The 26,754-nt window shown below is 51.7% G+C and overlaps 6 protein-coding genes across 6 annotated transcripts; 4 read left to right on the plus strand and 2 right to left on the minus strand.

Annotated features, from left to right (window-relative positions):
* Positions 1 to 2,478: 2,478 nt before the first annotated feature.
* On the minus strand, positions 2,479 to 6,068 carry ColSpa_11288 (leucine-rich repeat-containing protein 40; the record flags this gene model as incomplete). Its single annotated transcript, XM_049277500.1, has 3 exons — positions 2,479 to 3,300; positions 3,571 to 4,128; positions 4,182 to 6,068. 3 exons carry the CDS (start codon positions 6,066 to 6,068, stop codon positions 2,479 to 2,481), a joined length of 3,267 nt encoding a protein of 1,088 aa, XP_049133457.1.
* Positions 6,069 to 10,715: 4,647 nt separating this feature from the next.
* ColSpa_11289 (G1/S-specific cyclin pas1) lies at positions 10,716 to 11,749 on the minus strand (the record flags this gene model as incomplete). The annotated part of the gene is made up of 2 exons (XM_049277501.1): positions 10,716 to 11,230; positions 11,527 to 11,749. 2 exons carry the CDS (start codon positions 11,747 to 11,749, stop codon positions 10,716 to 10,718), a joined length of 738 nt encoding a protein of 245 aa, XP_049133458.1.
* Positions 11,750 to 12,590: 841 nt separating this feature from the next.
* Positions 12,591 to 13,130, plus strand: ColSpa_11290 (mRNA stability protein mug134; the record flags this gene model as incomplete). The annotated part of the gene is made up of 3 exons (XM_049277502.1): positions 12,591 to 12,623; positions 12,699 to 12,782; positions 12,855 to 13,130. 3 exons carry the CDS (start codon positions 12,591 to 12,593, stop codon positions 13,128 to 13,130), a joined length of 393 nt encoding a protein of 130 aa, XP_049133459.1.
* Positions 13,131 to 17,478: 4,348 nt separating this feature from the next.
* ColSpa_11291 (lipase 1) lies at positions 17,479 to 19,126 on the plus strand (the record flags this gene model as incomplete). Its single annotated transcript, XM_049277503.1, has 3 exons — positions 17,479 to 17,715; positions 17,754 to 18,718; positions 18,787 to 19,126. The coding sequence occupies 3 exons, from the start codon at positions 17,479 to 17,481 to the stop codon at positions 19,124 to 19,126; spliced, it is 1,542 nt and encodes a 513-aa protein (XP_049133460.1).
* A 1,814-nt stretch (positions 19,127 to 20,940) lies between these two features.
* Positions 20,941 to 22,010, plus strand: ColSpa_11292 (NmrA-like family domain-containing protein 1; the record flags this gene model as incomplete). Its single annotated transcript, XM_049277504.1, has 3 exons — positions 20,941 to 21,081; positions 21,136 to 21,531; positions 21,588 to 22,010. 3 exons carry the CDS (start codon positions 20,941 to 20,943, stop codon positions 22,008 to 22,010), a joined length of 960 nt encoding a protein of 319 aa, XP_049133461.1.
* Positions 22,011 to 24,839: 2,829 nt separating this feature from the next.
* ColSpa_11293 (alpha-glucosides permease MPH3) lies at positions 24,840 to 26,647 on the plus strand (the record flags this gene model as incomplete). The annotated part of the gene is made up of 3 exons (XM_049277505.1): positions 24,840 to 25,050; positions 25,117 to 26,375; positions 26,435 to 26,647. The coding sequence occupies 3 exons, from the start codon at positions 24,840 to 24,842 to the stop codon at positions 26,645 to 26,647; spliced, it is 1,683 nt and encodes a 560-aa protein (XP_049133462.1).
* Positions 26,648 to 26,754: the final 107 nt, after the last annotated feature.

Consider the following 26,754-nt stretch of genomic DNA (forward strand, 5'->3'; position numbering starts at 1 on the left):
AATACTTGCGTTGGGACGGGCATGTGTCCCTCGTTCCACAAACTGTGCAAAGTCCGTGTTGTACATGTTTTCCTTCTATGCCACAAATAACATATCTCAACCGAAGAATGCTACAAGTTCACCGTGACAGGACTTTAATGCTCATTTTTGACCTTAGATTTGGGAATCGTCTTCGTGTGATAGAACCGCTTGGCGCAATGGTTAGTCTTCCAGCTTAGCAATCGAGAGTCTATCATCTCAGCGTGGAGGCAACCCCATCAATGTCTTTGAAACTGTACAACATCATCGCGTCAGGAAGTGGCCAGTACCTAGGATCCACCTATAGATGACTACTGACGTCTCCCTCGTCAAACACTTGACCTCTCAAATGCAGAGACATCGGAAAGAGTGAGCCTTGCTTTCATCAGGACATTATAAAACGTATACTCATCGCAAATTTGCATTATCCCAACCATCAAACTCTTCTCCACCTCTCTCGGGAATCGTTTGCAACCGCCGAAGAGTCTTGGCCTTCCCGGACGAATCAGAGTCAACGAACCTCTCAGCAACTTGAGGCAAGCCTGTTGGCTGTGCAGAGCTGTTGCCGTTGCTGGCGTCAGAGCCAGGGCTTCTGCGGCGGTCCCTAGACGATGACACGCCACCGGTTCTACCGGAAGGCATCTGAACTGCAGCGCTCTGCAACTCCGCTTCTGAAGGTAATTTGTTGCACCACACAGACGGTGTCTGCTTCGACTTGTCAGCTGAGCCGATGCCGCTGCGGTTTTTGGGGCTGAGGCTGTCGGGAGCTTCCTGGCCGCTGGTGCGAAAACGAGATCGGCCCCTTTCCTTGAACGGGTTGATGAACAGTCCACGAGATGTAGGGTGCTTCAACCCAGAAGCCTGCTCCTCTTCGAGAGGAACCTCGACCCACCTCTCTGTTCACCCGCCGGTCGTCTGTCATCACAAAGCTTTTCCCCCTTGGCCTTGGCCTTCTTCGTAATCTCCACCAGCTTCTCGGAACATCTGAAGCCGCATCTGGCAGCTATCCAAGGCGGGAGGACAAGAGGCCATAGTGCAAAGATGGCGGGGAACCACAAGGTCACCAGAATCTTCTCCTGAAGTCCGCGGTCAGAGGTGCTGTACCACTTGGGTAGGGCGAAGAGGCGACATTTGTTGATGAGGGCGTAGGTGATGGCGCCGAAGACGGCGTAGCTGGTGCCGACGCAAACCAAGGCAGCGGTATCGATATCGATCTTGAGGGATATGTTGACGGTGCCGTGAGAGCCAATAGTGGAGACCATTCTGTTTTCGATGTCTGGGGAGAAAGATATGCTGTTAATATGAGAGTCTTTTTCTTGCTCGTTCTTTTTGATTCTTGTTTTCGTCAGCGGTAAGTAGGTCCAAATCAGTTGGTTCCCCGAGTCGCGGACAGAACTAAAGTTCCCTAAGATGTAACGCCGTTTCCTTGGACGACCAGAAGCCAAGATAGAAGTAGTAGTGTTTGGATGGTGTTTCCGCCTCTTCCAAGTTCATTTGGTATAGGGACGGATCCGCTGTTGCTACAGATCTAAATCCAACAGTCAGCCTGGAAAGGTTCGTAATCCTACTGGAAGACCAAATAAAGTCCATGAGAGGTAGCGTACCAAAACCCATCCTGATCAGATCCAGAACTATATCCATCCACTATCTAGTTCTACCGTTCCAACTCGTTCGGTCTGCTGGTAGCGAGGAAGTGATATTCAACAGGTTTCCCGAGAATCACCCAAGCTCTCACATCTTGAGTGCGCGACGATATTAATACTAGAATTTTGTTTGGAATTCAAGTTGGCATCATTACCGCCGTGCTGTCTCCTACCGACCAAGATAAAGAATAGAAGAGGACGAATCCCATGGAGTCTCGTCGCCTGCTTCGCCACAAAAGTCGGCAAAGCCGTAGGATATATGGCCGCTGGAGGCAGCGCGGAACGTTGCCATTGCAGAAGCCATTTGTTTCAGTAGAATTTGCTTTGAAAAGGGGCCCGATGCGTCAACTATTGAGAAAATGTTCTTTGTTTGACGTCGAGTGTCAATCGCCAGCCCAAGAAGGAGGGCTTGGCTGTTTAAATTGCTTCGGCCAAGACCTCGGAGATGGCTTTTGTGTCTTGTCCGTGCCACGATGGCGTAAAGTCTGTACGCCCAACCAGTTGACAGAACGAGGAAGCGGTTTTGAGGACCATGGGAGACGAGAATCTTGAAGAAGCGGACGCTCGTCCAATATTAGGAAACATTATTATACAGTACTAGTACAGGATATGGAGCGATATTGATAGTCGCAAAAATTCCCCCTCAACTCCATAGCTGAAAGCACAGCGTGGTATCTTGTTGCACCACCGCTCACAAGCGTAAAAAATATGTGCGAGAATCGAAGAGTGTAACGCGCCCCTCCAAAACAGAAATTCGCAAACCTGAAGAAACCGAACAAGCCTTTTTCCATCTTTTTCTCGCCATTAAAAACACTACTCAGTCAACATCCGCCAGGCTGGTGTCGGAAGCATTGCCCGAGTCACCCTGGCCCTCTTTCCATGAAGCCATCTCCGCGACGGGGACTCGTCCTCTGAGCCAGCGCAAAGTTGCGTCGGTACCACGCTCAAGTACATTATACCGTGGGACTCTAAAGCGGTTGCCAGAGACCTCGAGACGCTTCAGTCCTCCACTACCGCCGAGGAGACCAAGCTTGGGGTTCAAGTGCGCGATGTCGTTGTTGCCGGCGTCGACAACCTCCATGCCCTTGATGGTGTCTGGGTCAAGTTCGATCAAATGGTTGTTTGCGGCTAGCAAAACCACAAGTCGGGGGAAGACGATGCGCAAGTTGGGCGGCAAGGCCGTGATGCGGTTGAGAGAGACGTCCATCTTCTCCAGCTGCGGGGCATGCAAGTGTGTAGTCAAGGGCGAAAGGCTAGTGATGTGGTTGCTGACGAGGTTCAGCTCGCGCAGCGCCGGAAGATCAAGTTCCTCTGTCAAGTAGGTTTCACCAACCAGTTGGTTGTGGGCGAGCGATAGAGCTGCCAGAGACTCGGCGAAGAAAGACAGAGAGTTCGGGAAACAGGTAAACAGGTTGTGGTGCAACTGGATCTCAGTAACCTTGTTGTCGGCAGCTACTCTGGAACAAACCACTGGGTGCAAGGACGACGACTTGGTGTTCGAACGGTCGAGGATGCCCTGCTTGACGGGCCAGGTTTCGTTGGCCAGAGTCTGCGAGCGCGCTCGTGCGGGTGAAGTAGGCGATGAGGTGGGCGGTGTGGCAAAGTCATCCGAGTCCGAGACATAACCACGGGCCGAAGCCTCGGCCGGGGCAAGTTGGGTGGCTGGGTGGATTTCATGGGGTTCCGCAAGCGTGTTGCTCGGGGTGGCGTCGAGGCTAACAGTGTCGGCTTCCTCAAACGATTGAAGCGCCTCTAGTCTACCGGCCAGCACTTCCTTTAGCTCTTCGGTAGTGGCGGAGACGAATTTCTTGTCACGTAAAGGATTGCCTGCTAGCCGGATGAGGGTCAAGTTGTCCATCCTGCTGATTTCTGGTGGGACGACACGAATGTCATTAGCAGAGAAGTCGACGTGTCTCAGCTTCATGAGGCTGGTGAAGCCACTCGGGAATTCGGGAATGGCGTTCTCGTCCGCGGTCAATGTCATGAGGCTACACCAAGAGCTAACATCGGGCAGCTCTTGCAGGCGGTTCATGGATAGAACAAGCTGATGAACCGAAGGAAGGCTAATTGTGGACCCTGAAGGTACCAAGCGAGTCAACTGATTGCAGGAGAGATCCAGCATCTGAAGGTTCGACAAAGCCTCCACTCCATCTTCAATCAAGGTGCCCGTCAGCTTGTTCTTCTTCATCAGCAACTCCGTCAGCGGAAGCTTGGAGAGGCTTGTGAAAGGCAGAGACTCGAAGCTATTGTCGCTCAGGTTGAGAACACGTAGCCTCGACAGGTTCTCGATGCCCGGAGGAAGCGAAGACACGTTGTTGCCATGTAGGTCAAAAATTTCCAAATTCTCCAGGTTCGCGAAGATGGGATCCAGAGGGCCGTAGAGAAGGTTGTTGGCGAGCTTCAGGTCACGGAGGGCTTTGACCTGAGTGATGACTGCGAGGCAGTTGTTGGCGAGGCGGTTTTGAGACTGTAATGGTTAGTTAGACAAGATACGCAAGGAAGACACGGGCACAGGCTTACCAAGTTCAGAGACGTAAGCAGGGGAAGCTGTCTCAGTCCCATTGGCAACGAGATCAAGGAGTTGCCATGCAAATCCATCGCCTCAAGGCCGCCAAAGATGTTGCCATTCGAGTCCTCGTCCTGGGCCATCTCCTCTGCTGTGATGTCGGGGAAAATGGTGTCTTCGATGGTCTCCAACTCATTATCAGCAGCCACAAGTCTTGTCAGGTCGACTGTCTCCGCCCACGAGCCATCATAAGTACCCATGGATTCCATGTCATACATCTTCAGGACTTCGACTGGGATTTCCTTCAGGCCCAGTGCTGCAATGTTGAGCCGGCCACTGCTTCGGCCGGCGGCGAGACGCTGCTGGATGACCTTCTTTTGCGAAGTGTCTGATCGCTTGGTGTTGAACGGGTCATTGGTGTTGAACGGGTCATTGGTGTTGAACGGGTCATTGGCGTTGAAAGGGTCGTTCGTCGTAACAGCAATGCCAAAGTTGAAACCGTCGTCCGCTGGGACGATGGGAGGCTCAATCTGGCTCGAAGATGCCTCTGCGATTGGCTCTGGGTTCGGTGCTGATACTGTTTCCGCAGCTTGACGGTCTGCGGCGCGCTTGGCTGCCCTGGCCTTGGCGATTTGTTCCCGTAGAGCATTAGAGGATTTCCTGGCAGCCGATTCTTCGTCTGTACCAGCCGAGGCCGCTGGAGCTGGGCTGCCTATCTTTGAAGGTGTGGGCTTTCTCAGGGATCCGTACGACTTGGCCGGCGTCAGCTTGGGAGGTGGTGAAGCAGCTGCGGCTGAAGGAGGTTGGCTCATCGATGGCAGAGACGGCTTCTTGTACAGACCACTGACCGAGGCACGAGGCTTGAGAGGACGAGCAGCGAGCGTCTTTGCGCCGACCTTGGACGGTGGCAGCATGCCAGTTGTCCTTGTCGGACTGGGACTCTGGTTGACCGGGATACCCGCGGCAGACGAGGGACCAGACGGTGATGCTTGGGGTGTGACTCTCACGGTCGGTGCCCTGAGAGAGCGGATGCTAGACACACGACGAGCGGGAGTGCCTTCGACAGAGCCCAACGGGGAGCGGTAGGCATTTGCAGCTTGTTGGGCATTCGCAAAGGGGTTCTCTTCAGCGCCGGAAGATGAGTTTGGCCTGCTGTGACGCGAGGTTGGTGGTATGGAGCCGTCGGAGGTGTAGCTTGAGCCAGGTCTCGAGTGGCCGCTGCCGGCGCGTGAACGAGGTCGCATGGTGCCATCGGGGTCGAAAAAGGTCGACGTCTTCTTACTTAGGGAAGGCGACGACTGTAGTTGCTGCAGGGTCTCGATCGTACGCTCGGAGAGGGAGGGTCGAGGCTTGAAAGATCTCGCCCTCGGCGTGTCAAAGGTTGGAAGCTCAGATTCAGCATCGTCAACAGCAACCGGCGGACTTGCGTCGCGGGGCAGAGGGGGCAGGTCTGGCACTGGGTCGAACTCGGGAGTGGCGGCGTGAGGCTGAGAACGTCGACGCGAAAGACTGGCGGAGCGTGAAATGACGGGCTGCTCAATGTCCTCCGGAGGAGTTGGGGGCTTGTTGTAAATCGGTTCTTTCGTCTTCAGTCGAGGCACGCTGCGGGAGCTCCTGAGGGTGGTCGGGGGGGCTCGCAATTCCGTCTTTCTTGAAGAGGGCGGCTGGATCTCGCGCCTCGGTTTCGGAGCTGGCCGGGGTTCGGGCTGCTTGGGGGCTACGGCGGGGCCTAGTTGATCCCGCGAGGCAGCTGGTCGAAGTCGAGGATTCCTCAGACCCGAGTTTAGGCCCTCTCGCGAAGGAGAAGGTCGGACAGCGGGAGTAGGCGCTGGCTTGGGAAGAGGCAGCCGTGACAGGCGAGGGATGCCACTAGACCTCCCGGGGGCCTGCTTCTCGTCCATTGCGACAACTGTGATGGAGTCCTACAGCTCTGGTAGCATTCGAAGAATCGGGAGTTCGTGTTATGAGAGCTCAGTAGCGAGCAGTAAGGGGAGCCGGGAGGAATGTTTTGTAGGAATTATCGACGACGCGCACGGATTGTCAGCCACGTCTTAGCGTCGGTGTGGCGAGGCGCGGGAAGCATCCGTTTGCTCCCAGCGCGGGTCGGGAGCTAGCGAAAGCAAACTCTAGGTTAGGATGATTGGTGCGAGGTAGCGTTTTCTCGTGTCGCAAACAGGGAGCAGTCGAGAGCTGAGCGAGGCAATGGCGGACGTCAAACGATAGCTCCGAGACCGAGGGAAGCTGGGAGGAGTCGAGCGTCTGTAAGCGTCGACCGCATTCGCAACGGAGGGCAAAGGGAGCAAGCAGCAAATAATGGCAAACTTACCAAAATGTCCTTTCCCGAGAGTCTCCAGTCTCCATCTCGGTCGAGGCAGAGACCATTTGGGGAGGGGATATTGGATGGATCCTCTGCGACCCTGGCGGCCAGGACATGCGGGTACGAGTCTGCAAAGAACAGACGGTGGAGGGTAGGGATCAGGCAAGGATGACGAGTGCTTCCAATCTCCCGAACCGCAGGTACAAGGTACTTCAGGTACCGAGCTGCTGAGCTCATTCCTGAGCTGACCAATGGGGGGAGTGTTTTGCGCTATCGAATCTCTCGCTTAGCCGGATAAGGTAAAGCCTGGCTCACCTAGCGCCAACATTTCTGCATGTCTTCGATGGTGTCCAGAGTTCGCACATGTACTGTACATAGTACACTACCTAGAGGCACCACAATGTAGTGGAACGCCACCGAGACGACTGAGGGGCAGATGCAAGCAGCGACACTGCCTTGGTCTGGGTGACTTGTTGCTGCTACCTTAGGTAGTGCTTAGTACACCACTTGCTGCGGCTGCCCAACGTCAACAAGGGGGACAGGCAAGTAGGCAGGTTTGTTCTATGTAGGAAAAGGGCGGAGAGTTGGATTTAGCAGTGCAACTATTACGACAATGGTATGGTGTCTTGCCGTCCGGTTGTGGCGGAACGGGATGAGAACTGGCTTGTCTCTCTCCGTCTTTTAGCTCGAGATGAACTCTAACACTGACACCGTTTCGCGCGGCCGAACTCCTCCATGCTTTGTTTCCTTTTTTTCTGTCCGTCAATTTCGTTGGTTTACTACTTTTTTGGCGTTTGTCTGTTTTGATTTGCTTCATACTTCCATGCATGCCACAGGCGTGCGCCGGGCCGAGCCAGGGCGAGCTAGGCAACTACCTATGCATTGGCAGGTGGAACATGCCTTCCCCTTCTTCTTAGACCGGGTATAAAGCAAGCCCGGAACAACAGCAGCTTCCATAGCGATCATGATGATCAAGACCGCAAGAGTGGCACAGATGCAGCTTGTTTTTGCCGCTTTCCTCCGCCATTTGGGATTCCAGATTACCTTCCGCAGAGTTCGTTCAATGACCTTCACTTGACACCATTTTTGGTATCGAAGTCGAAAATGTTAGGGATGCTTGGCATTCTATCACACAGCTCGCCTAGGATTTCAAGTGAAATGGGTCAGGATGGATTGGTAGCCGTTTGACGGCGACATCGTGTGAAGGCAACGTAGAAAAATGAGGGAACCGTATGTTTAGGCATGTACGGTTTGATATTTCTTGATGGAAAATAAGCAAGGCTCCACACTTAAACAAGCTTACATCAGTATCCCTCACATGTCTGACCATAATGTCTTGTATGGGCCTTTGGGGATGACCACCATTGCTTCTCACGATCATGAATCTGTTCTCCAAAAACTTGTTCTTCAAGTCTTATAACAGCGCTGGGCGTCTTCGTTATCATTGTTGTAATTTTGATTATTGATAGCTTGTAAAAGCAACTATAACAATTAGGGAGCACAACTAAGAGCTTGGTAATACATGTACACACTCCCAAGATATAAATACAACAGCCACATTTGTTCTTCTCTCTCCAGACTCAGGGACTCCACTTCTGTTAACCCTCAAGATTCATTTGCCGGATACACCCAGGTATGTGATCTATAACCGGTCCTTTTGAAGGCGTATTGCAATTCGACCGAAGATGTACCGTCCACTCTTTATTTACTGGAGACTCATATGATCCAAGATCATGCCAAGTATAGATCGTAACTATACCAGGAGTAACCAAAACAGTATAATCCATTGGAAAACGCCTACAGTGGCCAGAAATTTCCTGTCTTTATTGTCTGAACGCAAGGTGAACGTCGTCCATGAAACCTTTTAGTCCTAATGCTCGTGATACCTCGTTATCGGGACGAGGCCCATTTGTTTTGGAGGCCAAAATTCTCATGGTTGGGGCAGGTTGATGTCATTGGAAGTTCCTTAAGAGATACTGCTACGGCACCATCCCGAAATTCATGTTCTACCTTGAGAAGAAACCTTCCGGTAACAACCTTCGGTAAAGCGTGATAGTAACAGCGCAGTTTAGAAGGTGATCTCCCAAGACTTTGTATCGTAAATAGCGACATGATATTCTTGAGGTGACTCTGGTTGGTATGTCTTATTCGTGTGAGCTTCAAGGCCAGTTGGACATGCGAATGACGTAGTTGGTAGATGTAGTTGAACTTGAGATCATTTTGCTTGCTGGCAATGACATTTTTGTCCATATACCCCAGGTGTATCCCAATATTCAACGGTATGGAGTTTTTAACAAGGCCCACAGACCCAGTGGTTTGGCAGGACGTAAGCAAGGCCAGTCCAGAGATCAAGTTGCTGGATGCGAGGAAGCCGGCGGAGGGTAAGCCTCCAACCTCTTCGTGTAAGTGTCCGAGTAACAATACAGGTTTGAGAAAGAAGGAACTCGTCATATGACTCAATGTAGCTGAAAATCTCTAGAAGAATTTGTGTGAGAGTCTAACAATATCTGGAACCTCAAATTGCTTCTTCTGGCGCCTTGCTATTTTGCTTGGAAAGGCGGCCCCAGTATGCCAACAGCCATCGGATGCACTTCATTGCGGCTTGTTGATATTTTTGTTGGTTTCGAGCTTGTGATGATACTTTGGCGCTTCGATCTTGTGATCATCTTTGAGGCAGATGGTTGGATGGTTGAGGAGGTCGATCTGGCAGAGTCTTGGTGAGGAAGCCGCCTTTTGTACCTTTTTGGCGGCTATCTGCTGCAGGCATCTCCGGTAGGTTCAATTCTTCGGCAGGAAGGGCACTTTGTGAGGATACTGTGAGGACGCCTCTTAGTTGCACCTTAATTAGCAAGCAAAGGTACCCATTCAGCAGCTTTAACTACTAGCTTATTTACTTATCATACCTGCGTGACGCATTGGTTAAGCGTCTAGCAGCGCCTGTGGGTTTCTACGTACAGGCGATTAGTTGTATCCCAACCGTAAAACCCCTTTTATAGGTGTGCTAGAACCAGCTGGATCAACGCCTAGCTAGGACCTCCATTTGACGACCTGAAATCCGTTGGTTAAGGTAATCACATATAATATGCCGAAGTGGGCAATGCGGCAGCCCAACCCAGATGAAAGCAGAGTAGTTTGGGCAAATGGACAATACATATCTAGGACGGGACTCGCCAGCTAAGTACGTAAAATTCTGTAATACATGGATCTAGCACATGAAAAGGGTTCCGTAGACATACACCCACAATAGCTATAATAAGGATCTCCTATCAATTGACGTACTTGAGAATGATTTTCCATATCCCAACACGTGACAGCAATAAGATTGAGAATAGAAGTGAGATTGAAGGCTGGAGAAAGAACCGCAGCTTCAACCATGAATTCGCGACACATTGAATCGAATAGCAGAGACGGTGACGGACTCAAAGCAACCATAATTGACAATGACGTCTGATGGCACAGTCCTATGCTAGATCAACAGAACTCTAAAACTCGGAATCCAGTCGAGGGGTTCTACACAATAAATGGTAATTTTCCTAAGCAGAAGGGAGGGTTTTAGCATCAACTGTTCTCATAGACGCAAGGCACTCGGGCTTTCTTGTAACAAAGATTCGCGATGACGATGTGAATCAGCCTCACACTCGAGCAAAAATATGCATGTTGACAGTAGCTTTTAGTCAAAAGCCAGCGCTTACGGCTCTGAGCGGTCTCGTGTCTTCGATGTTCAAAAGTTGGGGCTGAGCTCGTTTGCGCGACTTTGTAAGAGGCAGATGGCAGGCGCTTCCTCCAGAGTGTGCATACGCTGACGTTAAGAAAGCTCTGCACTCAGTCCAGGAACAAATGTTGCCGCAATTCTGGCTAGCAGCCGTGCCGCTTCCATAGCACGTGTGGTATAGCAGTATTAAGAATCGTCAGGACTTTCCATGGCGAGTCACGCAGCGCGGCCAAGCCGAGGGTCACGAGGTCTAGTCTGAAACGCACCCCATTTATTTAAGGGGCAGAACGACGAGTCACGATAGTCGAGCAGGTTGAGAAAGAGTAATGTTAATCATATAAAATATCGAACACTCAAAAGGGGTATCTTAAACGATGAGGTCGAAGCCCTATCTGGTTACGTTTACCTTAGATTGCTTCATTCATTCAATGTTTTGCATCCCAAACTCCTTTGCATTTCCGTCAAATCAAAATCAAGCGCGTGAAATAAGCGACCTTGAAGTCAGCATTATGTATTAGCTCACGCGGTAGCAATTGAGCTTCCAATCCCGAAAATTTTGCCAGACAACGCAACATTGGGCGTCTGGACGTGGTACGACACCTCTGTGTCCCATTGCGCAAAGACGGCCTGTGAAATGTAAAGGCGCCAGTCAATCATGGACAAGAACGCCGCCTCGTTGCGGTTCAGCTCTCTCACAGAAAGTCCCGAAAATGTGGCCCACGTGGCGGTTGAGAAAGCCTGCTCTTGAGTAAACTTCCAGCCCAGCATGAGGGCGGCGAGGAACATACGCCGCGGGCACTGGAGGGATCGTAACTTTTGTAGGCAGGGGGTGTGTTTTGTTGCGTCGAGCGGCAGAGTCGCGATCGACTGGAAAAGGACCAAATAGTAAAACGCCGCAAGCAGGGTATTGTACGAAGCAGATGATCTTCGGAGGAGAGTCTCGAGAAAGGACCGGAGCGAGTTTGCGGTTTCGTCGACAACCTTGGTTGGCACCAAGACGGGCCACAGAGCAACGAGCAACTTATCCGTGAAGCCTGAGAGGTAGTTAGTAACTATGGAAGCGGAATCGGGATGGAGGCTGATGTTCTTACTTACTCAAAAGTCCCTCGACGAACAGGCGTCGTCGGATTCTGCAGCCGAGGTTAGCTGACTGGGAGACGAGACGATGCAGAATGCACTGGGAGATGATGGATTGCCTACCTCTGCATGAAGCGAGAAGAATCGTGGAGTGCAGCACCATTCTGCTTCTGAATCTTCCCGGTTGGAAGTCAGCTTGATTCCAGACGAGGAAGCCCGTCAGATTTGGGTGGTAGGAGGTCATTCTCCACACTGCCGGAGCCCGTTCCGGTCGTGACCGGGTCGTTCGGAGAGGTTGCGAGGAGGAGGCTGGCGGGGCTACCGTAGGGGATCTGGGCAGCTGCCATAAGGCGCTTCGTGTGCTCGTACATGGAGAGCGTGTAAGCATCCATGTTGCCGGTGAATGGCTGGTTCGAGTTGGTCGAGTTTGACGAATTGGTGGTATTTGAAGACGGTCTGGGGATTTGCGTAGACATCATGATGGTTAATGGCGAGAATGCGGTATTCAAAAGTACGACTCGGACACAAATGGATTGGCCCTCCTAGGTATTTATAATGCAGATCCCCTTTTTTTCCCCCAACCCTCGTCCTCCGGGTTCCAGGACATGCAATGATCACTCCACTCCCGAGTTGAAACCTTGACCAACTTTCACTTGCCAGGAACATCAGCAAAAAACCTGATCCAGCGCAGGAGGGGCGCGAGTAGCGCGCTGTGGCCCCATGCATGTTCCCTGACTAGTGTCACGCGGGGACCCTCAGGTCAGCATAACTCAGCCATGGGCGGCCATCCCCTCCCAGGTTTCGCGTCGTTCCTGCGCTCTCGTCTCTCTTTTTGCGTCAGGTAACATCCGTGGTTGGCCCTGTCAAGTGTCGGCAATTGTTGTCAGGGTCTAGGTGCAAGCCCCTTGGGCCGTTGGAATGATCGCCGCAATTACCTTAATTGTGGCTGGGTTCGTCCAGTCTGCCAATGGCCGGTCCCTAATCGCGTGAATCTGGACCCCTCTTCCCCGGCCTGTTGTGTCCAGTCTTCAGCGAAGCCACAAAGTTGATGGTCACGACTCACATGAAAATGGGTCATCCCTCAGCACTCACGGAGCCACCGCCGACCACGTCACGTCAACCAATGCCTGGAAACCCAAGCAACAAGTGGGTATCTCTAGCATTTGATCGCCGAGGCCTGTAGCGCCAGTTAATGATGGACACACTGTCATCGTCATCGGAACGTCACCAAATCTCTATATAACTCAGTCATCGTAGTCTGTCAGCTGGTTTCACATCGCAGCACCTTGCTTCCAATTGCACACTTAACATTTCAACATGGGTTCTCAACAGAACCGACCGGACCCTACAGTAAGTTCGTTGTCATCGCCGGCAACATGGTCGGTGTTGAGTCGAGTAAAGCTAACATGCATCCTTCGCGTGAAGGCTGCCATCCAGAAGGAGGACCGTCTCCGACGCTTGTACGGAAGGGCCCCGGCTAGATCGGATCTTCTGCACAACCAGCTGCAGGTATTTCGACCCCTGTTTCCTTCTTCCACGGGCTAACGGAGCCAGTTCCGCTAATCAGTTGACATTTCTTAGAGGAAGTATTTCGACTCTGGCGATTACGCAATGCAAGATGCGCACAAGTCATCCAGCATGGGATCGGTCCAGACAGGCACAGAGCACCCGCTCCGCAGGAACATTTCTCACCCGTCGGCGCCTGTGCCAACCTCTAGCAATGTCGAGGATAACGCGGGGGACAGGCATCAAGATGCACCCAAGGAAGCTAGCAGTTCGAATCAAATGAGCCACTTGCGCGAGCAGACGGACAAGGACACGCCTAACGCAAATTGGGATGGGCAACAAGCATGTTGAAAAAAGCGTTAGCTGATGATGTGAGTTGCCTGTTTCACTCATCAGGTTTTTCTTGTTTCTCTCTTCTGTTGGTCGCTAGTCTGCCGCTAGGTTCTTCCTTGCCCCCCTTTTCTGCCGAGCACAAGCGGCCGTCTGATCAGGCTTCCGCTGGGGGCTTGCGGCGGCTGTGATGGTAGGTAGTTTCGACTGCAGTGTATTCTACGTCATTGTGGTGTGAGAGAATATTTGCAGTACGCAGATGGCCGTTTGGGACCTCTATTGCACCGAGTGAGGACCGGAAACGCCTACGCTGCACCTAGACAACGCAGATGCCGTCTCTCTATTGCCAGAATCTTGGTCAAGAGAGGGGCTTTGCAAACGCAGCTTTCTTTGTTAGTTATCAAGTTACTGTCCATCGTTTTGCGGCGCTCGCTGCGCCAACTCTCACCAAACTAGAGAAGGCAGATAGACTTGGCATCAGTGCCATCTGTTCAATGGTCGGCCAATAGCCGACCAGGATCAACTTCTTCTTGACGAAGATTACTGTGAGTAAATGATTTTTGTCGTAGTATCCAATAGAGTAGGAACTGGTACGATGAGCTAAGTCATTGTCAGTTGTGGTAAAAACAGGTTTGGGCAGCTTAAATGGCAGAGCATAGCCCCTGAATCCAGAACTGTGACCCAGCCTCGGGGCTGGCCCGACCGAAAACAAATACCCTGTTTTCGCTCCTAGAAATCGGGGCCATAACTACGCAGAAGTGTCGTCAACCGCTGTGTTTCGCCGCTCTGGGTTTCCCCCAGCTTTCGTACTCGGCTGCAGATAAATCCGTCCTGGAAAAAGCCACTCGCGGCGAAGAAAAAACCTGTCTCAACTTCGATAAACACTGGGGTGTGCTCAAACAGGCACTTGAAGAACTACATCATCGGTTTATGATGCTCTTTAAGCTGACCAGAATGATCTTACACTTTTCAGTGGCTGTACACACAGCCCATTGCCAATGCGGCTAGACCTCAATTTCGTCACTCTATACCAAGACGATGCTTGTAGCTTTGCGACAGTTGAGGGTACCTTAAGCTTTTCGAGTACCTTACAAAACTTTCTCTCAGTTACAGGTTGCCGAGGCATGATTAGATAACAAGTTACCAGACATCTCCTCGTTCCCCATACAATGACCCTGCAAGCAACAAGACAGCTTGTATCCCTGACTTTGAGGGATTGGGGTTTGATGCCGACTTCCCACTGAGAGCACTCAACGACAATACGAACTACTGCTCCATATACGATGAGTTCTAATCGGGAGACATTAGCAGAAATAACGCCCAATACTTCAACATTCTCTTCGGTTAGATATTGGTGATGTGCCAGTGGATTTGGAATTCAAATTAGCTGATCCCAGCAAGGTATCCAACCAGGGAGACCCGACGCTGAAGTGTGTCCGGTACGACACACAGCGCCTAGTGGACGCAGATATCTGTGTTATAGAAGTATGTTCTCTTCATACCTCCGAGAAACGTCATCGGTGATTCTGAAATAATCCTGGCTCATGGTGGAAGGATTACTAGCGTTCCTAGCGCTTCCGAACCAACCCGTCCTTGTTCTCAGGCCTCCAATGGCATTACTTTTTTCATTCTTTCTTTACAATCGGCCAAGAATTGGGTAAGTGTGTCTGTCATATTGGTCCGTTACCTGGAAGCCGGTGGTAGCAGTCAATCTTGGAATGAAGACGGGTGTCTTTATGAAGGCCCCGAACAGATTGATCCTGCAATTGACCCAACAGCCTGGCCTAAGCAAGATTCGAAAGCTGTCGCGTAGGCTCAACGGCGGTTAACTGTCGTATGACAGGCCTGTCAAAGTAATTTACATAGAAATCAGGATTTCTCGGAAAGCCGAATATCAAGGCCCTCCAGGTCAATATTTCTATTTTGATCGACTTTGCCTCAGCAGAGCCGGATTAGTCGAGCGAACTAAAGCTTGCACCAAACCTAGAGGATTTGGAAGCTAAATATTCTCGTATACATCCCGATTCTCTGCCATTTACATTTTTGGACAATCAGCCAAACTCAACTCAACTTCACTGCTGTAAGAATGAACGGATGATTATTAGCGATATGCCCTTGAGCGCAAGTTCCGCATGACAGTATGCATCGGGCCCAGGCCAGACAAGAATTCCCAAACGATCCCTATATATTTGAACCCTTAACCCGGCAAACTTGTTAACTTGAAAGCGACTAACCAGGTTGACTCAGATGGCGTCCCCACTGATGGATCTTGCTTACGCGGGTCTCGAGCGGAGCTTCTCTATGAGTACTTGGAAAGTGTTCGAAGGCATATTTAAAAGAGATCTATGGCTGCTCGTTTCTTTGGAGAAGTGCAAGTAGACCTAATCTGTCATCTTTTGTCGTGCGTCCACGGGTGAATTGGCCAAGCTATGTACAAGCAGTAGTGAAGAGAACGTCATTAGGGGCACCGATAAAGAGGGTATGCTGGAACTAAATAAAACAGTGTTCCTTGCAGTTATCAAATACATAGTTCAGACATTTTTATGACTTGGGAATGACATGGCGACTCCTTGTCCGATCCGTGGTTGGCTAGGTTAAATTGCGAAGTTTCACACCTCATTTATTTGCGGCAACTTAACGCGGCGATCACCGCGATGACTGCTTCTACAAGTACGAGCAAATATGCGTGAACGGCTACTTTGGCAGTTTAGCTTGCTTCAACTGGATGAGGGTCCTCAATGGTCGCCGAATAATGATATTGAAACGACATCGACATGGGCGGAAAATAGAAACAAGATTGGCTTTAATTACACGGTATCACAAGGCTATTTGTTCTTTGTGAGAACTGCTACTGAACCACCGACGCTAGGATTATTTCTAGGAGTTACTTGTGGTAACCAATCGTCAATGCCCACAAAGTCTCATTCACTTGTGTAAGCCAAGTTTGGGTACTGCGTTAACCTAAGCATGCCTTCGAGGCTTGTTACGAGGCTTGTTACCTTGAATATTGTCCAGTAGACAAATCCAAACGATGAATCGAAGCACAAAGATGAACAGAAATCGGAGTTTAGCTGCCTATTTGAAGGCTTTCCCACCGAGTGGCGCGATTTCACTGACGAGAGAAAAGGCTATCTTGATTATTGAGTTCACAATAATCCAACACACTCAGATTGTGTTGACAAATCCCTAACCAGTGATTGAGAAACTTGGCGGTAGTCAACTTCATAAGCACAACCAGTCAAATCGGTCTACTTAGGATCGCACAAGCATACGCCTAATTCATGTTCTACTAAGGGGGCCTAAACCTGCGAGTTTGCCAGACCAGAACCAGAGCCATACAAAGTGCATATCTAGGTCATAGACATAGTTCTTGATGCAGTAAAGAATCCCGCACTAGCAACGCATCACTAACTATTGAGGCATGACATTCATGTCTCTATAGTTTCATAGGTGCAGTTTGATTTGCATGTCACCGACGCCTGCACCCATTTGCAAGACGAACAAACAACCACGACATAAATCTTGGTCCAGTTCCAATCGAAGAGTTAGTTTCAGGTTAACGTGTTGGAAGATGTTTGTAGGAAACATGTCACGATGCAAGAGTTGGTTCTGGTAGTGACTGAAAAGTATTCAAAACTTGCATCAGCCTAAGCAACTTGCGTCTCTGCAGGTTCGCTTCCAGCACATTTACCTCATTGAACCTGTGAAGCAGGCATTGTCTTACTATAACGATGTCAATTGTGGATTTACAGATGCTACAGTAAATCCTATTGCGACGAAACCTGAATCGCGGCAATGGAGTGAGCAATCAGAGTGCTAGTGGGGTCTTGAGTCTGGCGAAGGTCATCCGCGTTCCGTTGACCTATCCCCGGCGATTTGCGGGATACCTGGAAGGTGAATCCAATCTTTGTCCCCGGATCTTAGGAGTTGAGAGGTTTCTGGCTTCGTCCGACTCCTGATCGACAGGTCCCTGTGGAGGATTCCGCCAGGGGCTTGACTCGTATACCCCATACGGAGGATGTTTGTCTGTTCCCGCTCGCCAATGACACAAAGCTATGATACGGAGAACTACCGATGTCAGCGTTGAAGAGTGTGGGGTTCTCTCCAGTAATCTCCGATGAGGCGAACCGTGCAACCATTTGTTTCCCGTTTAGGCACAGCAGAGTCGTGATATTGGTGGAGCACCGATCCCATCTATGGGGAGTCGCCATTCAGGAGATGACTCGATGCAAAAAAAAAGACGCTCAATTGCCCCCCGAGTTCCGAAGGCTATCCGTGATATAAACTTCCGGGTGTGTCGCCGGTTGGAACGGGCTTGCCAAGCTACCCTTCCGTCAACTCTAGTGTCCATCAAGAGTCGCCCGTCATGATGTGCAACGCCAAGTCCGTGATTACTTTTGCTAGCCTCCTCGCCTCGGCGAGCGCCGGCCCCAGTGTGCGGCTTGTCAACGGCCTCACGGTTCAAGGTCGGATTGCCTCGGATGCTCCCCAAGTCGCCGAGTTCCTGGGCATCCCGTACGCCGCGCCGCCCCTCGACGACCTGCGCTGGGAGCCGCCTCAGCCCTACGTCGTTCCGCAATCGAGCAACCCTTTCGCCAACGGTACCGTGCTCAATGCAACTGCCCTCCCCCTTCGTGCTGGCAGTATATCTCCATTCACCCGGCTATCCAGCGCGTTGACGTCCCCGAGTTCATGATCGGTGACGCCGGCATGAACGAGGACTGTCTCACTGCCAGCGTCTGGGTCCCTTCCGACGCTGTTCCCGTCGGCGAGCAGACCGAGGGAGAAGGTCTTCCGGTCATCATCTGGTTCTACGGCGGTGGTTTTGAGACGGGTGGAACCGATGTGCCCTACCAGATGCCCCAGAAATGGATTCAGCGCTCGCAGTCGCACATCTTCGTAACCTTCAACTACCGCATGAAGCTCTTCGGCTTCCCCAACTCCGCTGCCTTGGAGGAGCAGAACCTTGGTCTGATGGACCAGCGCTTCGCCGTCGAGTGGATCCGCGACAACATTGCCAAGTTCGGCGGTGACCCGGAGCGCATGACCCTCTGGGGTCACTCAGCCGGCAGCATCGCCGTCGACTACTACAGCTTCGCCTACACCGAGGACCCCATCGTCAGGGGCCTCATCATGGACTCCGGCACGGCGCACCTGGACCAGCTGATGAACCACGACGCCAGCCACTCCAACTTCACTTTCGTTGCCCAGCAGCTGGGTTGTGGAAACCTGACGGACGCCAAGGCCGAGTTGGCGTGCATGCGCAAGATTCCTGCTGAGGACCTTGAACACTTTGTGGCCACCTATAAGGACTCCGAGGTTACGCCCACAATCGGCTTCTCTCCTCAAATTGACAACAAGATTGTCTTTGCCAACTACACGGAGAAGGCTGCCCTTGGAGAGATGGCTGACCTGGTGAGTTACTTCCGAGATAGGACCTTCCCATCAACGAATTACGTTGCTGACCACAGCAAGCCTGCCATTGTTGGCTTCAACGCCGCCGAGGGTCTCTTCCTCGCCCCTTATGATGCCGAGAACGGCCCCGATCCCGCCGTTGCTGATAGCCTGTCCTACACCTACTTCTGGTGCCCTGCTACAAAGACTACCAAGTAAGTGCTCCCGGCACGTTGACTGGCCCGTGGCTAACGACCCTCAGTGAGCGCCTAGCTGCAGGCAGAACCACTTACCGTTACTACTATTCCGCCGTCTTCAACAACACCTCTCCCCGCCCATGGATGGGTGCCTACCACGGCAGTGAGCTTCCCATGATCTTTGGGACCCATGCGGATTTCCGAGGCAACTCGACTGCGTTCGAGTACGAACTGAGTCACGTCATGATGGACGCATACGCCGCCTTCGTCAAGGACTCGACTATGGGATTGGACGCTATCGGGTGGCCGGCTTACACGGCTGAAAGCCGTATGGTTCGCAGCTATGGCGAAAACAACAACGTCACTGCCGGCCGACGGACTTTGTCCGCTATCGAGGCGGAGTGCGCGAACTTGGGGCTTTTGTAAACTGACCAGCAATTTGAGGTTCAGATAATCCAAGTTCCAATTAATATACAACAAAGTTGACAAGAGTATCAGAGCACACCGCACCAATTTGATACTTGCGTGGTTTCCGATGTTGTGAGGAGACAAAAGATCGCACGAACCAAGTCATGCCAAGGCTCTGCGGTGGTGGACAAGCATAGTGGTGCATCATGCAAGTATTCTCATCCTATTCATGATTGCTACTCACATGTTGGCCGCTCACAACACCCATACAATGGTATACTGAAAATAGTGTCATCAACTAATCGAACGACTTGGATATCAAAGGTTTATTAACTTGAACCAACAGTTGCACAACCATCAGCTCTCAGTCATGAAAATTGCGGCTGAGTGAGAATGCCCTGTGAGCCGATGATAAACAGCGAAAGATGCAACGTAACAATTTAAGTACTAGATTGTAACTAGCTAGTGAATAGAGCCTTTTTCAATAGAATTAACGACAGACAGTTAGATATTAACGGTACTAAATTCAACTATAGCATACAAGCGTTGTGCTAGCGTTGAGGTAAAAGTTAAACACAACGTCCAAGGACCTAGGCCTATAGTCTAGAAGTAAAGAGCGTATAGAGGCAAGAAATGCTGGAGATACCTAGGTCCTAGATTAACATTATGTAGGACCCGATAGTTAAGAAACATAGCAGTGACGTTTGCAGTATCTAGAAGATGAGGTGCTCAGCCCATCCATGGCAATCATGGTTCGGCTTACACGGACTCAGTGCCTTACGAGAGCAAGCTTCAGGGCGCAGACGCGATGCGGGAGTACTGGGGGAATACCCTTTTTGGTCAACTAATGAGAGCGCTGGGCTCAAGTTTACGTAAACCTATAGATTCTGGTTTTTGTTGTGACAATCAACGTTCCTCAACGAGGGGCGCCCTGACCTCAATTGCCCCATTACAGTAGTAGCACTCACCCTCATTGCCTCTGAATCTATCTACAGTGGCGCTGGCGCCGTCTTCTGGCCATTCGTTCGCCACTGCAGTCAGGTCGCTTCTGGGCGTAGCAGCTAGGGTGATCGCGTGGTACCTACCGCCTGGAGTAGGCGCGCGCACCTGGACTCTAATTCGATGCCGAGGTACGATCGCGCGCGGTCTTCACGCCAATTCTATAATTAGATAATATTCCACTTAAAGCGACCTTTCTGGAGAGGCCTGGCTTACAAACTTCAGGTAGCCTATCAAGTGCCATCGGACGGCAGTGCAGTGCATGTCCCTATTCTTCCGACGTTCTCAAAATTCCTATTGGCTCTAAATTTCTTGCTTAGTCGGGAGAAGGTGTTCATCTCACCATGTACATAAGCGCAGTCCAGTACGTAACACTTGATAGAGTAATTATCCCTTGGATGTTTGTAAGCGTAGTACGTAAGCTACCGCCGGGCCCCTCCCTTATTTTGACCCTCGTTCTGACATGGCCCTGGAGTGTCGTAGACTAGGCCGCGCGCGTAGCATTCATCATCTTGCTTCTAGTGTAAACACTCAACTAGTCAAGAATCCGTTATGGGCGTTCGTGCCAGTTTGTTAGATTTCAAGACTCAATTCCTGTATGAAATGACTAACAAACGCGCGGGCTACTACAATTTGCGTCGTGCCTTGAATAATCATACACTGCATAGAGAAGCGTCGGACGTGCTTTTACATATAAACAGCTAGTTTTGATGTTCAGAATGTATGTGGTTAGATATCAGTAAAGAGTTCTGTGTGAACAACTATCTTGCTAAATTCAATTCACCATAATCTTTGACATTTATTCGTCGCCGGCAACTATCCTTGTTTGCAACATGTCCATCGTCGCTGTGCTCGGAGCTACTGGTGCCCAGGGAGGTTCCGTCGTGAACGAACTCCTGCAGGATCCCAAGTGGAAAGTTCGTGGCATCACTCGCAGTGTCCACAGCGAAAAGGCCAAGCAGCTCGCTCAGAAGGTATTCGATATCACCTAGTTCAGTGCAGAACTCTGTATCTAACAACTAATCAAGAGAGTCGATGTTGTTTCTGCTGATGTCAACGATGAGAGCAGCCTTGTCAAGGCATTTGAAGGCGTAATAGCCATTTTCGCTGTCACGATTTACTGGGACTCCGTCGCCACCCTTGGCCGCGACGGTGCTGGAGCGGAAGAAGTCGAACAGCTGAAGAACATTGCCAATGCCGCCTCAAAGACTCCCACTCTGAAGCACTTTGTTCTTAGTGCTTTGCCTCCGGCCGGCAAGGTTTCCAGCGGGAAGTTGAAGGTTCTTCACTTCGATTACAAGCAGAAGGCTATCGACTGGATTGCTCAGAACACCCCTGATTTGTGGTCCAAGACGACCGAGTTCTGGCCAGGGTGGTATACGTCAAACCTAGCTTATTCGCCCTTCATGAAGTTCATGCCGGTCGTAAGTTCCTTCTCCACCTTACTATATCGCTTTTTGGTGCTAGCAGAACCTCGTAGCCTGGGTCTCAAGGCTATGCCCTGGCCATACCGTCTTCGCCATCAGCCCTGCTGCCCATTGCAGGCGATCTGCAAACCAACTGCGGCATTGTCGTCAGGGGCATTCTGAACACCGGGGCCAAAGCCTACGGCAAGGTCGCCATCTGTATCACTGATTACAGGCCAATGACTGATCTGATTGCCGAGTTCGAGAAGCTCACGGGCAAGCCCGCAGCGTACCTTGAGATTTCGGATAAGGACATGAGGAAGTTTTGGGGTGACTTTGGTGCCGAGTTCGCGTCTCAGTTGCGCTGGAGCGAGTCGTACCCCAACTGGCATGATCTCGTCGCGGGCAGAGTCATTTCTATGAGCGAGCTTGGTGTTGAGGGAAAGCTGGTAAACTTCGAACAGGCGTTGGAGGCGCTTAAGGACAAGCTCCTCTAAGCGGACACTGCCTGTGCTGGCAACACAGCTAAGTGCTGGGTGGCTAGCCCGGGTAGAAGAAGCCTACTGTGGGGACTTCAGACATTCGTTACTGCAATTGTCACCTACTACATATCGCGTATTGTGGTACAGGACGGTACTGTCATGCGGGCATCAGCCAGCATGACAAGGACATAAGTCTGGATAAGGGGGATCATCCATTCACTATATAGATAGACGGTCACATCCAAAGTCACTCCTTCAGCATACTCATCAATTTAACATGTTGACCCCCTACTTTTCTATAGGCCTTCTGGATCGCTACCTACCACCTGGCAAGGGCTGATAGACCAGCAAGTCCCAATAAGAGACCTACTAACGGATTCAGCCTACTGTATGTAGTACGATCCCTTTGCATCCTCTAGGTTGATGGGAACCGTCTGCTGTGTTATGCGTCAAGTGTCTCAAGCTGGCTAGAGTTTGTTGATGACTACTTTGTGATTGCTTCCGTTGCTGTTTCTTTGCTTCTTTTGCAGCTCCTTTAACATGTTTCGGTCTGCGGAGTGCTTGGGGGGGGGCTTTTGTACACTGTCTACAGTCGCATCAGCTATGTTTGCTGCTTAGCCTACCTATGTCAAGCACGGGTAGGCTGACACAGACTCTGTGCCTTATTGGGAGGAAGGGAGCTAGCTTCAAGGAGCAGATGCGATGCGGGAGAACAGCCTAGCTCGGCCGAGACTGGCCGAGAAGAAGGTCTGCAGTTGGAGAAGACAGGGGGTTGATTCGTGCGGAACTCCACCACAACGACTGCATGGCGCACGAGACGCACTCGCCGTTTGTTGTCTTGGAGAGCCGGCAGGAGAATGGTCTGGAGCCGAAAGTCATGGCATGTTCCCTGTCGAAGCAGGCGCTTGCAGAGCGACATTGCTTCTTCTCTGGGGCGACCGGACGTTGGGCGAATTGGGCCTTCCCGATGGCTTGGATTGAGTCGGAAAGAAACCCACCAGGGCACTGAAGTGCATTGCCAAGGACGTGGAGATGTTGAAGTGGTACTAATAATCGCGTTGAGGAGGTGGACGCGCAGTGAGGAACGAGGAGAGCAAGTCGGAAATGACTGTGGTTTGTGTTTTGCGGCTTTCCAAGCAACAGATTGGATAAAGGAGAGAAACGTTAGGAGAACATACGAGAAGCCAGGGGGAACGAGCTGAAGAGGCAGGAAGGGAAACGGTCGCAGTCGGCTGTTTGTATGCTCGATGTTTGCTATTTGGGAGTTGGTAGTGAAGACCGGCCTGGGGGAGTACTATGTACCTGCAGTGGCTTGGCTTACTTAAGCTTTACATGCCCACACACACCTCAACATTGGGTCAGATTTTGGGTATCAGCAGCCTCCATGAAAGGTGATCTATATACTTCCAATCAAGCATAAAAGAGAAAAAAAAGAGGAAGACAAAGATGACAGTGCCCTTGCTGAGCTCTCATATCTCAGCAGCAAATGCATACCCAGGCCCACGCATCAGCAATGGAATTCGGCGACAGTGTGAGGTAGTACAGATTCATAAAGGTGTAGAAACTTGGGGACAATCATCAGCGCAGGTGTGGTCTGAATGAGGAAACGCCTTTAGCACATCCCCTCCACTAAGCTTCCCCTCCACTGAGGATCCCCGAATCGAGGCCCAGCCGTCCAGCGCCTGAGTGAAACTCGTCAGCGGCCCCGGGTCCAGTGCCACCCATCACGCCACGGCCACTAAATCCCCAGACTTACCCCACATGCCTCTCCTTCCACTCCAAGCTCGCTTAGGCGGCGCTAGTCCTCGCCAGTGCTCACTAGACCCGCGCTAGGCCCGTCTCGGCCCCGCTAAACGCCGCTTCTCTTCCGATCCCCCGGTCTGCTCCTCCTATGCCTCCCCCGCCCTAGCCCGTCACTTTCCTCTTCAGAGAAGTTCCACCAATTGTCCTCTGGTCTATCTTGAGCCACAATTTTTCTCTAGCCCGTTCAAGTCAAGACGCTGCCCATACACACATCCCCCTCGTCTCGTCGGAACTTCCTCGAACCAAGGCGCCAGAGTCGACGGTCCGACATTCCTACCACGCCGCCTCCATGCCTCCCTCCCTTCAGGCTCCGGGTCTTCTCCAGAACAAGACTCGACGAGACGAACCCCGGCAACGCGGCCGGCATCGACCCTCACTCATGTGCCTTCTCGCCCCGCACCCCGGTTCGTTTGCCTTTAGTCTCTCCGGATGGCTTCTTCCCAGTCTGACCACTCAGAGCCTCTCAAGCCCTCGCCTCCCTCCGCAGATACCTTCTTCCCATGGCCCCCGTCGTCCAGTCAAGATCTTCCAAGACCGTCAATCCCGCCGCTAGCCCTCGAGCACCGATCGCCTTTCCACTCGACTGTGGGTTCCGGCTTGCACATGGCTGCCCCCCTCCCTTGGTGGATCAGAGGCCAGTCCCGTGAGAACGGCCTGACTTAAACACAAACGGCATAGCACCCTCCCCGGCACGAGGAGTGATCGCCAACCTGGTCTGATTGGGGAATGGTCACCCAGAGGGCCAAGCTTGGGGAAACAAACTCTTTCTCCACGGGGTTGGCCCATCCTACCCCATCCCGTCCATGCCATGCTTGTCCCAGTTCCAGTCCCAACCCCATGCGTGCTGCAGCCATGGCATGAGAAACGAGAAGCCGGCTCTCTGGTACGACGTTGGTCTCGCATCGACGCGACTTTAAAATACCCCAGATGCCGCCTCCCCAGCTCCCTGTGCCTGGTCCTCTTGTCTCTCTTCGATACGACTCTGCAACGGGAGCTTGCCAATCACCAACAGCCTGAAGCAGTCCGAGAGCATTCGCAGCCATGGCCAACGACATTACCGAGAAGACGGCGTCGCAGCCGCAAGACAGCATCCACGTCGAGAAGGGCCCTTCTCATATTCACCAGCTCAACGATGTCCCCCTCGACGACAAAGGCCTCAATTCTGAGGCCCACGAGGGTACCAACATCGAGCACAGCTTCAGCCTCTGGCAGGGTCTGAAGACCTACAAGCGGGCCGCTTTCTGGTCTATCCGTGAGTTTCAACATCGAGAACGAGGGCTGTCATCTCCGATTTTGGACTAACGCACACTCAATATAGTCATCTCGACCACCGTCATTATGGAAGGTTACGACGTGACCCTCATCAGTTCCTTCTACGGCTACCCTGCGTTTCGTGAGAAGTATGGCGAATGGCTCGACGACGAGAATGGCTACCAAATCTCATCCTCGTGGCAACAAAAGTTTAACGCCATTGGCGCCGTGGCCAACATCGTCGGTGCCATCTTGAACGGATACTTCACCCCCAAGTACGGTCACCGCATGGTCCTCATCACTTCTCTCATTTGGTTGGCCGCTTTCGTTTTCGTCGTCTTCTTCGCCCACAACATCGAGATGCAGCTGGCTGGTCAGGTTCTCTGCAACATTCCCTGGGGTGTTTTCGCCACGACCGGCCCCGCCTACGCAGCCGAAGTCACTCCCTTGGCTATCCGTGGCTACTTGACCTCCTACGTCAACCTTTGCTGGTGCATTGGCCAGTTCATCTCTGCTGGTGTTCTCAAGGGCCTTGTCGACGTCGATGGCCAATGGAGTTACAAGATCCCCTTTGCTATCCAATGGGTCTGGCCCATCCCCCTGATCATTGCGGCTTGGATGGCCCCTGAGTCCCCCTGGTACCATGTTCGTAACGGCAATCTCGATGCCGCAAAGAAGTCATTGGCACGCCTCTCGGAGCCCGAGCACAACGTGGACCTGGATGCGACTGTTGCCATGATGGTGCACACTAATAAGCTCGAGATTGAGGAGCAAGCTGGTGCTACGTTGCTAGACTGCTTCAAGGGCACGAACCTTCGCCGTACCGAGATCGCCTGCATGGCCTTCATGTCTCAGATCACCAATGGTGGTGCCCTCTGCTACTCAGGCTCCTTCTTCTTCCAGCAGACCGGTATTGATGCTTCCACTTCGTACGCAATCAGCTTGGGAGGCACCGCCATTGCGTTCGTCGGCACATGCATTTCCTGGCTCTACATCTACAAGTTTGGTCGCCGTACCATTTGGATGAGCGGGTTCACTTTGCTTGTGGCTTGCTTGTGGATCATTGGATTTCTCTCAGTTGCCCCTAACCAGACCACGGGCATCATCTGGGGCCAGTCGATTCTGTGCGTTGTCTGGCTTGGCTTTTACTCCATGTCCGTCGGCCCGATCGTATACACCCTTGTTTCCGAAATTGGTTCAACCCGTCTTCGAACCCAGACTGTCGTCCTGGCTCGCAGCACCTACTATGTCGGTAACATCATCTGTGGTGGTCTCATCCAGCCCAAGATGTTGGCACCTGGAGACTGGAACTTGAAGGGAAAGACTGTAAGTAAACCTCAACCCTCTATTCTCACCATGGTCTGCGGAGACTGACTGGCTGCCAGGCATTCTTTTGGGCCGTTCTCGCCACCCTGACCTGGATTTGGGGCTACTTCCGCATGTTTGAGACCAAGGGCCGCACCTTTGGTGAGATGGATGTCATGTTCCAGAAGGGCATTTCGGCTCGCAAGTCGGGCAAATACGAGCTTACCGCCGAGGATATGTTCCTGGCCGAGCGAGTCCAGCCCCTTAGCCGGAACGTGACGGAGAACAATTGATTTACAAGTCGATGAGATTCAAGATACCAGAAAGCACTCTTCTTGAGGAGTCAGTCATTTGTAGCCATCTATACCAGATAAGGAGGCTGTAGGCCTAACCTGAGGCG

The sequence above is a fragment of the Colletotrichum spaethianum genome (assembly GCF_022836535.1).
Source record: "Colletotrichum spaethianum MAFF 239500 DNA, contig45, whole genome shotgun sequence".
Classification (NCBI taxonomy): Eukaryota; Fungi; Ascomycota; class Sordariomycetes; order Glomerellales; family Glomerellaceae; genus Colletotrichum; species Colletotrichum spaethianum.